The sequence below is a fragment of the Sinohyriopsis cumingii genome, chromosome 2, assembly GCF_028554795.1.
Source record: "Sinohyriopsis cumingii isolate HCF-2022 chromosome 2, ASM2855479v2, whole genome shotgun sequence".
NCBI classification, from domain to species: Eukaryota; Metazoa; Mollusca; class Bivalvia; order Unionida; family Unionidae; genus Sinohyriopsis; species Sinohyriopsis cumingii.
In genome coordinates, this window is record NC_142962.1 from 169558830 (window position 1) to 169576851 (window position 18022).

Consider the following 18022-nt stretch of genomic DNA (forward strand, 5'->3'; position numbering starts at 1 on the left):
TTGCAATCCTTCTCTGTGGTTCTCTGTATATTTTTGTATGTCAGATGATGCATGACAATGTTTGCAATCCTTTTCTGTGGTTCTCTTTATATTTTTCTTTGTTACATGATGCATTACAATGCTTGCAATCCTTCCCTGTGGTTCTCTGTAAAACAATTGTCATATGATGCATGACAATGTTTGCAATCCTTCCCTGTAATTCTCTGTATATTTTTGTATGTCAGATGATGCATGACAATGTTTGCAATCCTTCTGTGTGGTTCTTTTCATATTTTTGTATGTCAGATGATGCATAACAATGTTTGCAATCCTTCTCTGTGGTTCTCTGTATATTTTTGTATGTCAGATGATGCATGACAATGTTTACAATCCATCTCTGTGGTTCTCTGTATATTTTTGTATGTCAGATGATGCACGACAATGTTTGCAATCCTTCCCTGTGGTTCTCTGTATATTTTTGTATGTCAGATGATGCATGACAATGTTTGCAATCCATTTCTGTGGTTCTCTGTATATTTTTGTATGTCAGATGATGCACGACAATGTTTGCAATCCTTCCCTGTGGTTCTCTGTATATTTTTGTATGTCAGATGAGGCATGACAATGTTTGCAATCCATCTCTGTGGTTCTCTGTATATTTTTGTATGTCAGATGATGCACGACAATGTTTGCAATCCTTCCGTGTGGTTCTCTGTATATTTTTGTATGTCAGATGATGCACGACAATGTTTGCAATCCTTCCTTGTGGTTCTCTGTATATTTTTGTATGTCAGATGATGCATGACAATGTTTGCAATCCATCTCTGTGGTTCTCTGTATATTTTTGTATGTCAGATGATGCATGACAATGTTTGCAATCCATTTCTGTGGTTCTCTGTATATTTTTGTATGTCAGATGATGCATGACAATGTTTGCAATCCATCTCTGTGGTTCTCTATATATTTTTGTATGTCAGATGATGCACGACAATGTTTGCAATCCTTCCCTATGGATCTCTGTATATTTTTGTATGTCAGATGATGCATGACAATGTCTGCAATCCATCTCTGTGGTTCTCTATATATTTTTGTATGTCAGATGATGCACGACAATGTTTGCAATCCTTCCCTGTGGTTCTCTGTATATTTTTCATGTCAGATGATGCATGACAACGTTTGCAATCCATCTCTGTGGTTCTTTGTATATTTTTGTATGTCAGATGATGCATGACAATGTTTGCAATCCATTTCTGTGGTTCTCTGTATATTTTTGTATGTCAGATGATACATGACAATGTTTGCAATCCTTCCCTGTGGTTCTCTGTATATTTTTGTATGTCAGATGATGCATGACAATGTTTGCAATCCATCTCTGTGGTTCTCTGTATATTTTTGTATGTCAGATGATACACGACAATGTTTGCAATCCTTCCCTGTGGTTCTCTGTATATTTTTGTATGTCAGATGATGCATGACAATGTTTGTAATCCATCTCTGTGGTTCTCTGTATATTTTTGTATGTCAGATGATGCATGACAATGTTTGCAATCCATCTCTGTGGTTCTCTCTATATTTTTGTATGTCAGATGATGCATGACAATGTTTGCAATCCTTCCCTGTGGTTCTCTGTATATTTTTGTATGTCAGATGATGCATGACAATGTTTGCAATCCATCTCTATGGTTCTCTGTATATTTTTGTATGTCAGATGATGCATGAGAATGTTTGCAATCTTTCCCTATGGTTCTCTGTATATTTTTGTATGTCAGATGATGCATGAGAATGTTTGCAATCTTTCCCTGTGGTTCTCTATATATTTTTGTATGTCAGATGATGCATGACAATGTTTGCAATCCATCTCTATGGTTCTCTGTATATTTTTGTATGTCAGATGATGCATGAGAATGTTTGCAATCTTTCCCTATGGTTCTCTGTATATTTTTGTATGTCAGATGATGCATGAGAATGTTTGCAATCTTTCCCTGTGGTTCTCTGTATATTTATTTATGTCAGATGATGCATAACAATGTTTACAATCCATCTCTGTGGTTCTCAGTATATTTTTGTATGTCAGATGACGCATGACAATGTTTGCAATCCTTCCCTGTGGTTCTCTATATATTTTTGTATGTCAGATGATGCATGACAATGTCTGCAATCCATCTCTGTGGTTCTCTGTATATTTTTGTATGTCAGATGATGCATGAGAATGTTTGCAATCTTTCCCTGTGGTTCTCTGTATATTTTTGTATGTCAGATGATGCATGAGAATGTTTGCAATCTTTCCCTGTGGTTCTCTGTATATTTATTTATGTCAGATGATGTATAACAATGTTTACAATCCATCTCTGTGGTTCTCAGTATATTTTTGTATGTCAGATGACGCATGACAATGTTTGCAATCCTTCCCTGTGGTTCTCTATATATTTTTGTATGTCAGATGATGCATGACAATGTTTGCAATCCATCTCTGTGGTTCTCTGTATATTTTTGTATGTCAGATGATGCATGAGAATGTTTGCAATCTTTCCCTATGGTTCTCTGTATATTTATTTATGTCAGATGATGTATAACAATGTTTACAATCCATCTCTGTGGTTCTCAGTATATTTTTTTAATGTCAGATGATGCATGACAATGTCTGCAATCCTTCCCTTTGGTTCTCTGTATATTTTTGTATGTCAGATGATGCATGACAATGTTTGCAATCCATCTCTGTGGTTCTCTGTATATTTTTGTATGTCAGATGATGCATGAGAATGTTTGCACTCTTTCCCTATGGTTCTCTGTATATTTATTTATGTCAGATGATGTATAACAATGTTTACAATCCATCTCTGTGGTTCTCAGTATATTTTTGTATGTCAGATGATGCATGACAATGTTTGCAATCCTTCTATGTGGTTCTTTGTATATTTGTTTTTTATGTCAGATGATGATTTTATGATGAGCAGAGCAGTGTTGAAGTAATAAAGATATATATTTTTGTTATTTTAAAAATGTCTTTTCATCTAGATGATATGTATACCAAAAATGAAGTCATATGACACAGATTAGAGCAAGCTGCCATGTTGGAAACAGAGAAAAGAATTAATGAGATTCCTAGTTTACCCCTGTGGATGAAGGTCACATAGCCATGTATGAAGATGATTTATGGGAAAGTTGTATAAACTTATTGTTGAACAAGTATTGATGGACTCTCAATATAGTACTTTGATGTACATATATGTCCATCTGTCCACATTTCAATATAGCTCTTAGTGTATGTGCATGTCCATCTGTGCACAGCTTAAGAGAGCACTGTATACATATATGTCCATCTGTCCACAATTCAAGATAGCACTTTGGTGTTCATGTATTTCCATCTGTCCACAGCTTAAGATAACACTTGGTGTACATGTATGTCTATCTGTCCACAGTTCAAGATAGCACTTTGGTGTATATGCATGTGCATCTGCGCACAGCTTAAGATAGCAATTTGGTATTTATATATGTCCATCTGTCCATAGCTTAAGATAGCACTTTGATATACATGTATTTCCATCTGTCCACAGCTTAAGATAGTCCTTTGTGTACATGTATGTCCATCTGTCCACAATTCAATGTAGCACTTTGGTGGATATGTCTGTCCATCTGTCCACAGCTCACGATAGTACTTTGGTGTATATGTATGTCCATCTGTCCACAATTCAATGTAGCATTTTGGTGAACATGTATGTCCATTTGTCTGCAGCTCAAGATAGCACTTTGGTGTATATGCATGTCCATCTGTCCACAGCTCAAATAGCACTTTGGTGGATATGTATGTCCATCTGTCCACAATTCAAAATAGCACTTGGTGTACATGTATGTCCATCTGTCCACAGCTCAAGATAGCACTTGGTGAACATGTATGTCCATCTGTTCACAATTCAATGTAGCACTTTGGTGAATATGTATGTCCATCTGTCCACAGCTCAAGGTAGCACTTGGTGTATATGTATGTCCATCTGTCCACAATTCAATGTAGCACTTTGGGGTATATTTATGTCCATCTGTCCACTGCTCAAGATAGCACTTGGCGAACATGTATGTTCATCTGTCCACAGCTTAAGATGTTTCTTGGTGTAGAAATATGTCCATCTGTCCACAGCTTAAGATATCACTTGGTGTACATGTATGTCCATCTGTCCACAATTCAAGATAGCACTTGGTGTACATGTATGTCCATCTGTCCACAGCTCAAGATAGCACTTGGTGAACATGTATGTTCATCTGTCCACAGCTTAAGATGTTTCTTGGTGTATATGTATGTCCATCTGTCCACAGCTTAAGATATCACTTGGTGTAAATGTATGTCCATCTGTCCACAATTCAAGATAGCACTTGGTGTACATGTATGTCCATCTGTTCACAATTCAATGTAGCACTTTGGTGAATATATATGTCCATCTGTCCACAGCTCAAGATAGTACTATTTTATATATGTATGTCCATCTGTCCACACTTCGAGGTAGCACTTGGTGTAAATGTATGGCCATCTGTGCACAGCTTAAGATAGCACTGTGTACATGTATGTCCATTTGTCCACAATTCAAGATAGCAGTTGATGCACATGTATGTCCATCTGTCCATAGCTTAAGATAGCACTTTGGTATATATGTATGTCTATCTGTCCACAGCTTAAGATAGTACTTGGTGTACATATATGTCCATCTGTCCACAATTCAAGGTAGCACTTTGGTGAACATGTATGTCCATCTGTCCACAGCTCAGGATAGCACTTTGGTGTATATGTATGTCCATCTGTCCACAATTCAAAATAGCACTTGGTGTACATATATATCCATCTGTCCACAGCTCAATATAGCACTTTGGTGTATATGTATGTCCATTTGTCCACAACTCAAAATAGCACTTGGTGTACATGTATGTCCATCTGTCCATAGCTCAAGATAGCACTTGGTGAACATATATGTTCATCTGTCCACAATTCAATGTAGCACTTTGGTGAATATGTATGTCCATCTGTCCACAGCTCAAGGTAGCACTTGGTGTATATGTATGTCCATCTGTCCACAATTCAATGTAGCACTTTGGGGTATATTTATGTCCATCTGTCCACTGCTCAAGATAGCACTTGGTGAACATGTATGTTCATCTGTCCACAGCTTAAGATGTTTCTTGGTGTATATGTATGTCCATCTGTCCACAGCTTAAGATATCACTTGGTGTACATGTATGTCCATCTGTCCACAATTCAAGATAGCACTTGGTGTACATGTATGTCCATCTGTCCACAGCTCAAAATAGCACCTTGGTGTATATGGATGTCCATCTGTCCACAGCTCAAGATAGCACTTGGTGAACATGTATGTTCATCTGTCCACAGCTTAAGATGTTTCTTGGTGTATATGTATGTCCATCTGTCCACAGCTTAAGATATCACTTAGTGTAAATGTATGTCCATCTGTCCACAATTCAAGATAGCACTTGGTGTACATGTATGTCCATCTGTCCACAATTCAATGTAGTACTTTGGTGAATATATATGTCCATCTGTCTACAGCTCAAGATAGTACTTTTTTATATATGTATGTCCATCTGTCCACACTTCAAGGTAGCACTTGGTGTAAATGTATTCCATCTGTGCACAGCTTAAGATAGCACTGTATACATATATGTCCATCTGTCCACAATTCAAGATAGCACTTTGGTGTTCATGTATTTCCATCTGTCCACAGCTTAAGATAACACTTGGTGTACATGTATGTCTATCTGTCCACAGTTCAAGATAGCACTTTGGTGTATATGCATGTGCATCTGCGCACAGCTTAAGATAGCAATTTGGTATTTATATATGTCCATCTGTCCATAGCTTAAGATAGCACTTTGATATACATGTATTTCCATCTGTCCACAGCTTAATATAGTCCTTTGTGTACATGTATGCCCATCTGTCCACAATTCAATGTAGCACTTTGGTGGATATGTATGTCCATCTGTCCACAGCTCACGATAGTACTTTGGTGTATATGTATGTCCATCTGTCCACAATTCAATGTAGCATTTTGGTGAACATGTATGTCCATTTGTCTGCAGCTCAAGATAGCACTTTGGTGTATATGCATGTCCATCTGTCCACAGCTCAAATAGCACTTTGGTGTATATGTATGTCCATCTGTCCACAATTCAAAATAGCACTTGGTGTACATGTATGTCCATCTGTCCACAGCTCAAGATAGCACTTGGTGAACATGTATGTCCATCTGTCCACAATTCAATGTAGCACTTTGGTGAATATGTATGTCCATCTGTCCACAGCTCAAGGTAGCACTTGGTGTATATGTATGTCCATCTGTCCACAATTCAATGTAGCACTTTGGGGTATATTTATGTCCATCTGTCCACTGCTCAAGATAGCACTTGGCGACCATGTATGTTCATCTGTCCACAGCTTAAGATGTTTCTTGGTGTAGAAATATGTCCATCTGTCCACAGCTTAAGATATCACTTGGTGTACATGTATGTCCATCTGTCCACAATTCAAGATAGCACTTGGTGTACATGTATGTCCATCTGTCCACAGCTCAAGATAGCACTTGGTGAACATGTATGTTCATCTGTCCACAGCTTAAGATGTTTCTTGGTGTATATATATGTCCATCTGTCCACAGCTTAAGATATCACTTGGTGTAAATGTATGTCCATCTGTCCACAATTCAAGATAGCACTTGGTGTACATGTATGTCCATCTGTTCACAATTCAATGTAGCATTTTGGTGAATATATATGTCCATCTGTCCACAGCTCAAGATAGTACTTTTTTATATATGTATGTCCATCTGTCCACACTTCGAGGTAGCACTTGGTGTAAATGTATGGCCATCTGTGCACAGCTTAAGATAGCACTGTGTACATGTATGTCCATTTGTCCACAATTCAAGATAGCAGTTGATGCACATGTATGTCCATCTGTCCATAGCTTAAGATAGCACTTTGGTATATATGTATGTCTATCTGTCCACAGCTTAAGATAGTACTTGGTGTACATATATGTCCATCTGTCCACAATTCAAGGTAGCACTTTGGTGAACATGTATGTCCATCTGTCCACAGCTCAGGATAGCACTTTGGTGTATATGTATGTCCATCTGTCCACAATTCAAAATAGCACTTGGTGTACATATATATCCATCTGTCCACAGCTCAATATAGCACTTTGGTGTATATGTATGTCCATCTGTCCACAACTCAAAATAGCACTTGGTGTACATGTATGTCCATCTGTCCATAGCTCAAGATAGCACTTGGTGAATGTATATGTTCATCTGTCCACAATTCAATGTAGCACTTTGGTGAATATGTATGTCCATCTGTCCACAGCTCAAGGTAGCACTTGGTGTATATATATGTCCATCTGTCCACAATTCAATGTAGCACTTTGGGGTATATTTATGTCCATCTGTCCACTGCTCAAGATAGCACTTGGTGAACATGTATGTTCATCTGTCCACAGCTTAAGATGTTTCTTGGTGTATATGTATGTCCATCTGTCCACAGCTTAAGATATCACTTGGTGTACATGTATGTCCATCTGTCCACAATTCAAGATAGCACTTGGTGTACATGTATGTCCATCTGTCCACAGCTCAAAATAGCACCTTGGTGTATATGGATGTCCATCTGTCCACAGCTCAAGATAGCACTTGGTGAACATGTATGTTCATCTGTCCACAGCTTAAGATGTTTCTTGGTGTATATGTATGTCCATCTGTCCACAGCTTAAGATATCACTTAGTGTAAATGTATGTCCATCTGTCCACAATTCAAGATAGCACTTGGTGTACATGTATATCCATCTGTTCACAATTCAATGTAGCACTTTGGTGAATATATATGTCCATCTGTCCACAGCTCAAGATAGTACTTTTTTATATATGTATGTCCATCTGTCCACACTTCGAGGTAGCACTTGGTGTAAATGTATGGCCATCTGTGCACAGCTTAAGATAGCACTGTGTACATGTATGTCCATTTGTCCACAATTCAAGATAGCAGTTGATGCACATGTATGTCCATCTGTCCATAGCTTAAGATAGCACTTTGGTATATATGTATGTCTATCTGTCCACAGCTTAAGATAGTACTTGGTGTACATATATGTCCATCTGTCCACAATTCAAGGTAGCACTTTGGTGAACATGTATGTCCATCTGTCCACAGCTCAGGATAGCACTTTGGTGTATATGTATGTCCATCTGTCCACAATTGAAAATAGCATTTGGTGTACATATATATCCATCTGTCCACAGCTCAATATAGCACTTTGGTGTATATGTATGTCATCTGTCCACAACTCAAAATAGCACTTGGTGTACATGTATGTCCATCTGTCCATAGCTCAAGATAGCACTTGGTGAACATATATGTTCATCTGTCCACAATTCAATGTAGCACTTTGGTGAATATGTATGTCCATCTGTCCACAGCTCAAGGTAGCACTTGGTGTATATATATGTCCATCTGTCCACAATTCAATGTAGCACTTTGGGGTATATTTATGTCCATCTGTCCACTGCTCAAGATAGCACTTGGTGAACATGTATGTTCATCTGTCCACAGCTTAAGATGTTTCTTGGTGTATATGTATGTCCATCTGTCCACAGCTTAAGATATCACTTGGTGTACATGTATGTCCATCTGTCCACAATTCAAGATAGCACTTGGTGTACATGTATGTCCATCTGTCCACAGCTCAAAATAGCACCTTGGTGTATATGGATGTCCATCTGTCCACAGCTCAAGATAGCACTTGGTGAACATGTATGTTCATCTGTCCACAGCTTAAGATGTTTCTTGGTGTATATGTATGTCCATCTGTCCACAGCTTAAGATATCACTTGGTGTAAATGTATGTCCATCTGTCCACAATTCAAGATAGCACTTGGTGTACATGTATGTCCATCTGTCCACAATTCAATGTAGCACTTTGGTGAATATATATGTCCATCTGTCTACAGCTCAAGATAGTACTTTTTTATATATGTATGTCCATCTGTCCACACTTCAAGGTAGCACTTGGTGTAAATGTATGTCCATCTGTGCACAACTTAAGATAGCACTGTGTTCATATATGTCCATTTGTCCACAATTCAAGATAGCAGTTGATGTACATGTATGTCCATCTGTCCATAGCTTAAAATAGCACTTTGGTATATATGTATGTCTATCTGTCCACAGCTTAAGATAGTACTTGGTGTACATGTATGTCCATCTGTCCACAATTCAAGATAGCACTTGGTGTACATGTATGTCCATCTGTCCACAGCTCAAAATAGCACCTTGGTGTATATGGATGTCCATCTGTCCACAGCTCAAGATAGCACTTGGTGAACATGTATGTTCATCTGTCCACAGCTTAAGATGTTTCTTGGTGTATATGTATGTCCATCTGTCCACAGCTTAAGATATCACTTAGTGTAAATGTATGTCCATCTGTCCACAATTCAAGATAGCACTTGGTGTACATGTATGTCCATCTGTCCACAATTCAATGTAGCACTTTGGTGAATATATATGTCCATCTGTCTACAGCTCAAGATAGTACTTTTTTATATATGTATGTCCATCTGTCCACACTTCAAGGTAGCACTTGGTGTAAATGTATGTCCATCTGTGCACAGCTTAAGATAGCACTGTGTACATATATGTCGATTTGTCCACAATTCAAGATAGCAGTTGATGTACATGTATGTCCATCTGTCCATAGCTTAAAATAGCACTTTGGTATATATGTATGTCTATCTGTCCACAGCTTAAGATAGTACTTGGTGTACATGTATGTCCATCTGTCCACAATTCAAGGTAGCACTTTGGTGAATTTGTATGTCCATCTGTCCACAGCTCAAGGTAGCACTTGGAGTATATGTATGTCCATCTGTCCACAATTCAAAATAGCACTTGGTGTACATGTATGTCCATCTGTCCACAGCTCAAAATAGCACTTTGGTGTATATGTATGTCCATCTGTCCACAATTCAAAATAGCACTTGGTGAACACGTATGTCCATCTGTCCACAATTCAATGTAGCACTTTGGTGAATATGTATGTCCATCTGTCCACAGCTCAAGGTAGCACTTGGTGTATATGTATGTCCATCTGTCCACAATTCAATGTAGCACTTTGGGGTATATTTATGTCCATCTGTCCACTGCTCAAGATAGCACTTGGTGAACATGTATGTTCATCTGTCCACAGCTTAAGATGTTTCTTGGTGTATATGTATGTCCATCTGTCCACAGCTTAAGATATCACTTGGTGTACATGTATGTCCATCTGTCCACAATTCAAGATAGCACTTGGTGTACATGTATGTCCATCTGTCCACAGCTCAAAATAGCACCTTGGTGTATATGGATGTCCATCTGTCCACAGCTCAAGATAGTACTTGGTGAACATGTATGTTCATCTGTCCACAGCTTAAGATGTTTCTTGGTGTATATGTATGTCCATCTGTCCACAGCTTAAGATATCACTTGGTGTAAATGTATGTCCATCTGTCCACAATTCAGGATAGCACTTGGTGTACATGTATGTCCATCTGTCCACAATTCAATGTAGCACTTTGGTGAATATATATGTCCATCTGTCCACAGCTCAAGATAGTACTTTTTTATATATGTATGTCCATCTGTCCACACTTCGAGGTAGCACTTGGTGTAAATGGATGTCCATCTGTGCACAGCTTAAGATAGCACTGTGTACATATATGTCCATTTGTCCACAATTCAAGATAGCAGTTGATGTACATGTATGTCCATCTGTCCATAGCTTAAGATAGCACTTTGGTATATATGTATGTCTATCTGTCCACAGCTTAAGATAGTACTTGGTGTACATGTATGTCCATCTGTCCACAATTCAAGGTAGCACTTTGGTGAACATGTATGTCCATCTGTCCACAATTCAAGGTAGCACTTTGTTATATATGTATGTCCATCTGTCCACAGCTCAAGACAGCACTTGGTGTACATGTATGTCCACCTGTCCACAACTCATGATAGCACTTTGGTGAACATTTATGTCTATCTGTCCACAGCTCAAGATAGCACTTTGGTGTATATGCATGTCCATCTGTCCACAGCTTGAGATAGCACTTTGGTGTAAATGTATGTCCATCTGTCCACAACTCAAGATAGCACTTTGGTGTATATGTATGTCCATCTGTCCACAGGTTGAGATAGCACTTTGGTGTATATGTATGTCCATCTGTCCACAACTCAAGATAGCACTTTAGTGTATATATATGTCCATCTGTCCACAGCTCAAGGTAGCACTTTGGTGTATATGTATGTCCATCTGTCCACAACTGAAGATTGCACTTGTTGTACATGTATGTCCACCTGTCCACAACTCATGATAGCACTTTGATAGCACTGCTGGAGGGTGGTTATTAATTAATTTCTGTTCAAATTTAATCAGAGATATAAAAATCATGCAATCACTCACGAACTGCTGTAGGTGATCATTAATTAATTTCTGTTCAAATTTAATCAGAGATATAAAAATCATGCTTCTCTGATCTTTAACATGGCTGCCATTGTGGCTATCTCGAAAATCTTGTTACTTTTTGTTACTTCTCTGAAACTGGGTTTTGAAACACCAAATTTGGTGCATGATCAGGTATCCATGACTCCAGATTACTTGTCAAATTGTCATGTCTTCAATTTTTTACTTTTAAGAATGTGACTGATAATGTTTTCCCAACAAGACTTCTTACAATAACTATTTCATCCTAAATGATGGTACTGATCTGACTTCCCATATAACCACCACTGTGGCCATTGTGAAAATCCTATCATGACTGCTCCTCAGTCGGTGGAAAGTTATATCTACATGGGACTTGTACCAGAAGACTCCTTATGATAGCTAGTTGGTTTTAAATTAAAAATGGTTCCAATATGATCTTCAGTTTGGCCACTATAGCCTCCACTTTGGAAATATTATAATTGCTACTCCTTCAAAATGGATGATGATTTTGAAACCAGATTTCACCAGGACTTCTTATAATGTTTAGTTGGTCCTAAATGAATATTTGGTTGTTTCTTTATTTTAAAAAAATCACGTTTCCCTGACATTTAACTTGGCTGTCATGGTGGCTATCTTGAAAATCATGATAACATATTGCGACTTCTCTAAAACTGCATATTGAAGCACCAAAGAAAGTTCAGTCTTTTTTTTTCAAAGCCAGAAAAGTAATATAAAAATGCATGATCATAAGGTGTGAAAATTATATGCTTTGATTTCAGTGGACAAGACACCCCCACAAGCAGAGTGTAACAGGGACCCTTATGAAGTCACAAGGTCCTCTAACACTGACAGGTTTGTCTCAGTGGAATATCAGAAGCTCAGAAGCAAAGCTACCTTTGTTGGATACAATGGAACACGTACAAGATATATGGACAATGTGACAAGTACCCTACCTCAAGGTTTGTCACATATTAAAACATTTAGACAACTAAAAGATCATGTAAAGATCGATATAAGCTTTATTTGTCACCTGTCCTACAAGATATGAGTTCTGCTTACCCATTCAACCTTCATTTCATCCATTCACATTTGTTCCAGAGTATAACTCGAAAAATACAAACACCAGTGGTTGATAAGCAGCCTAATGTATTCATCCAATTTTCTATCCATTATGCATACTTTTGACTCCATAAGACAACTCCAAGATGATTCAAGATGTCTCTTCAGACTTGGTACATATATTAGATATATAAATCTATCAATATTGTGTTCATATCCAGCTAGTGGTGTGGACATCATTTGCACATCATTCTCTCATATCACTCTCTCTTCAACTAATTGCTCATCATTCACAACTCCAAAATTGTTCAAGACATTTATATAATCCTTGACTGCTTGACTGCTGTACTTTTGGTCACATTAGTTGTCCAGCTGTACTTTTGGTCAAATTAGTTGTCCTGCTGTAATTATTGTCAAACTAGTTGTTCATCTGTAATTTTTGTCAAACTAGTTGTCCAGCTGTACTTTTGGTCAAAGTAGTTGTTCAGCTGTACTTTTGGTCAAACTAGTTGCCCAGTTGTATTTTTAGTCTGTCTACTTGTCTACTTGTTCATTCATTCAGTCAGCATCCCCACTTTCTTTCCTAAGGCCAAACTCAAAAATGGTTTGAGATGACTCCAAGAAATCTGATACACATATTAGACAGGCAGTTTAAGTGTACGTTAGGGTATTCCCATTTCTTTGGCTTCAGTATTTTTAATGGGTATGTCTATCTGTCTGTTCATACATTAATTCATAATTCCCACTTGTCATCACTTGACCATGGTTTCAAAGTCACACTTGAAAGCTCACTGTATCTTGGTATTAAATTTGTATTGTCATTTGCTATTCATAATTGTTCAATATCAATATTTTTTATTTGCATCCTTGTGTCTTTTCATCCATCCATTCATTCATTATTTATCCTTTCATTTCCAAAGTATAACTCCAAGAAGTGTTCATAATATCTCTATGAATCTGATACACATATTTGGCTAGAGGTGTTGATGTGCCTTTAATTAGTCACAGTTCTTTAGCTTCAATATTATTTTAATTTTTTTCTCTCCATGTTTTCTGGGTATCTATCTCTCCATTGTCTAGTTGTTGTTTTGAGTTTAATACCATTTCTCAGTGCAGATAGGCTATTCATGACAGCCTAATAAGTGAAGGAAGAACTTGGGAAAACCTTGGTAAGAACTACCACTATGTGGGAAGCTAATGGCAAGTTTTCTCACATACTCATAGTGGCTCAGCCCGAGACTCAAATCTACACATACAAAGGTGAGATGGCAGTGACCAGTAACAATGAGCACTTTAGGTGAACCAGCTATTGGGGGCCCCATCCATTGTTTTGTTTCCATTATAAATCTCCAAGGCCATTTAAAGTAACTTCTTGAAATTTGATACACTTATTAGATCAAACTGTAACACAAGGTATTTTTACTTCATACACCAACTGGGCTAGTGGATTAGAAGTGTTCAAGGTAATTTTACTTGGTACACCAATTGGACTAGTGGATTAGGTGTGTTCCAGGTAATTTTACTTGGTACACCAACTGAACTAGTGGATAACATGTGTTTAATGTATTGTTACTTGGTACACCAATTGGACTAGTGGATTAGATGTGTTCAAGGTATTTGTACTTGGTACACCAATTGGTCTAGTGGATTACATGTGTTCAATGTATTTTTACAATTGGACTAGTGGATCAGGTGTGTTCTAGATATTTTTACTTGGTACACAAATTTGACTTGTGGATTAGATGTGTTCAAGGTATTTGTACTTGGTACACCAAATGGACTAGTGGATTACATGTGTTCAAGGTATTTTTATGTGGTACACCAATTAGACTAGTGGATTACATGTGTTCAAGGTATTTGTACTTGGTACACCGATTGGACTAGTGGATTAGATGCGTTTATGGTATTTTTACTTAGTACATCAATTGACTAGTGAATTACATGTGTTCAAGGCATTTTACTTGGTACAACAGCTGGACTAGTGGATTAGATGTGTTCAAGATATTTTTACTTGGTACTCCAATTGGACTAGTGGATTAGATGTGTTCAGTGTAATTTTACTTGGTACACCAATTGAACTAGTGGATAACATGTGTTCAATGTATTGTTACTTGGTACACCAATTGGACTAGTGGATTACATGTGTTCAATGTATTTTTACTTGGTACACCAATTGAACTAGTGGATAACATGTGTTCAATGTATTGTTACTTGGTACACCAACTGAACTAGTGGATAACATGTGTTTAATGTATTGTTACTTGGTACACCAATTGGACTAGTGGATTACATGTGTTCAATGTATTTTTATTTGGTACACCAGTTGGACCAGTGGATTACATGTGTTCAATGTATTGTTACTTGGTACACCAACTGAACTAGTGGATAACATGTGTTCAATGTATTGTTACTTGGTACACCAATTGGACTAGTGGATTACATGTGTTCAATGTATTTTTATTTGGTACACCAGTTGGACCAGTGGATTACATGTGTTCAATGTATTGTTACTTGGTACACCAATTGGACTAGTGGATAACATGTGTTCAATGTATTGTTACTTGGTACACCAACTGAACTAGTGGATAACATGTGTTCAATGTATTGTTACTTGGTACACCAATTGGACTAGTGGATTACATGTGTTCAATGTATTTTTATTTGGTACACCAGTTGGACCAGTGGATTACATGTGTTCAATGTATTGTTACTTGGTACACCAATTGAATTAGTGGATTACATGTATTTATGGTATTGTTACTTGGTACACCAAGTGGACTAGTGATTACATGTGTTCAAGTTAGTTTTACTTGGTACACCAATTGGACTAGTGATTGCATGTGTTCAAGTTAGTTTTACTTGGTACACCAATTGGACTAGTGATTACATGTGTTCAAGTTAGTTTACTTGGTACACCAGTTGGACTAGTAGATTACATGTGTTTAAGTTAGTTATAACTGGTACACCAATTGGACTATCCATCATTCATACTTTTGTTTGCAAAGCATGACTCAAAAACAAAAGCTCTGTGTAATTTTATATATTCATTAGATTAGCTGTCCTTATTTCCTTATGGCATTCACATTTTCCGTATTTTTAATGTTTATCCATTTGTTCTTGCATCTATCATCCACACTTTAGTCTCCAGAGCAAAACTCAAAAACAGTTTAAATTACCTGTATGAGTCTTGATTCAGTTATTGGACTACGGATAGAGATGTGTCTTTTGCTATCCACAGCTCATTAGTTTCAACATTCCTAATCTGTTTCTCACCCTTCTATCCATCCTATGCCCTTTTGCATCTGGAGCAGGAGTGGGTAAAATATGACCCAGGGGCTCAGGTCTGACCTGTGACCTGGTTTATTCATTAATTTATATTGTAGGATGTGGCTTTAGAAATCACTTATTCCTGAAGGAAGTTGTTCATACCTGATCTAGGGCATAACTCAAAATCTATTTATGATATCTCTTGAAGCTTGGTACACATAATAGATCTTTGTGCCTGTTGTTATTAGAATGTAAGCCGTGGTATGCAGTGTACAGTGGCACAGGCCCCCACCCCCACCAACATAATATATAAAGTATGTAGCTGTCTTAGCATTTTATTTTGAGTAGAAGGTGAATTTGTATTTATGTTTTTCAGTAAAGAAAATAATTTAGTACAAAATTTTATTCATTGCTTTTAAAAATGTTGCACTTGAGTTTCAGCTAGTTTAATAAACTTTTTGACAGCTGTCTTGATTGAAGGTGGCTAATAATCCTTGTAAAGATAAAAGGAGAACTAATATCTTTATACACATTTCATAGATCACTGTGATTTATGGTGTTAGGGTAGGTATCAAAATATGTGTGATTTAATTGATGGTATGTATATATATATATATATATATATATATATATATATATATATATATATATATATATATATATATAATAATTTGAGTGTGTGTAGCAAGTTTTTCAGGCTACTACTAGTCCATAAACTGTCAACAGTGTAGTCTGGTCCATGCCACCACTAGTAGGGGTGGATCAATTTGTGGGCTTAAGGGTGTAGAACAGGTCAGGTGTACCATCCTGCAAGTTATAAGAGGTCACCAATGGGAGTAGTCTTTTTGCTTGAGATACATCCTGTCATGAAGTTTAAGTTAACAAGGTTTTTGGACAGTTAAAAATATTATTACAAAAAATATAACTTGTAATTTACGGATTTTATACTTTATTTTTGCATTTATTTGCTTCAATGGTATTTTTAATGTGAATCCGAACATGTGTATACACACATGCAAAGATGAAATAAATACTGTAAATTAAGTTCTATTACGTCAAAAAATTATCTGTATGTCATCTCAGTAATTACCTATTAGTTTATTACTTCTGCTAAAGGAATTGTTTTCCTACAAGCGAAATGCCTTTCACTTCCCAGTATGCTTTGCAAATACAAACTTGAAATAGGAAATCTTTGAAAGCCTCTTCTGTCCCCTAATAGATATTTTAATTATTATTAGTATTAGTAGTAGTAGTAGTTGTTGTAGTTGTAGTAGTAGTTGTTGTAGTTGTAGTAGTAGTTGTATTAGTAGTAGTTGTAATAGAAGTATTGGTTTGGGGATATAGATGACTCCATTTTCTTGTTGGCATTTAAACACTTACATGATGCAAACAAACAGGGAGCTTAGTTAGAATGAAAATGGTGCCAGTGTAGATTTTAACTTGGCCATGACAACAATCTTAAAAATCTTGTTATTATTACTTAACAGATGACTATACTGACATGATGTTTTCACTAAAAGTCAGATTATAATGTCTTGTCTATCCTACCATAACTAAAATGGTGCCACTCAAACATTTCATTATAGAACACTATGGTGACCATGGTGAACATCTTGTCACTGAATAATAATAATAATAATAATAATAATAATAATAATAATAAAAATGATAATAATAATAATAATAATAATAATAATAATGACTTTTTTAAAGAGGGTGACACAAGAACATGCATGGAACTAATCCTCCTTGTGGTCTTCTATTATATGCACATTTAGAGTCAAAATACATGTATATAGTTACACACACACACACACACAGAGTATTGATAATAAGCTATATTTAGATATGGACATAATAAACAGAAAATTTAAATGATCATGCTCCAACTGGGTACATTGTGTGTGTGTATATATATATATATATATATATATATATATATATATATATATATATATATATATATATATATATATATATATGTATATATAGTACAAACGTAGTGAGACAACAAACAAAATGGTAGGTTAGTGAATTTATACCTTCGGTTGTAATATATTTGTCAAATAGAGCAGGTTCCACTTTTCATCCATTGAATTAGATTATAATTTAATGCTTTGCATTTATAATTTATCTAATTTATTTTTTGATTCTGTTCCAAATTAGCTGTCCTCAATATTGAAAACTTTTCTTAAAGAGTTCTTT

The 18022-nt window shown here is 36.5% G+C and overlaps 1 protein-coding gene across 1 annotated transcript in view; it reads left to right on the forward strand.

Moving 5' to 3' along the window:
- The window catches only part of LOC149806280 (uncharacterized), a 386203-nt gene that overhangs the window by 163590 nt on the left and 204591 nt on the right, over nucleotides 1-18022 (forward strand). The window contains exon 25 of the mRNA XM_089935557.1: nucleotides 12271-12450. Coding sequence (XP_089791683.1) covers nucleotides 12271-12450 — 180 coding nt within the window. The remainder of the gene's footprint in view (nucleotides 1-12270; nucleotides 12451-18022) is intronic.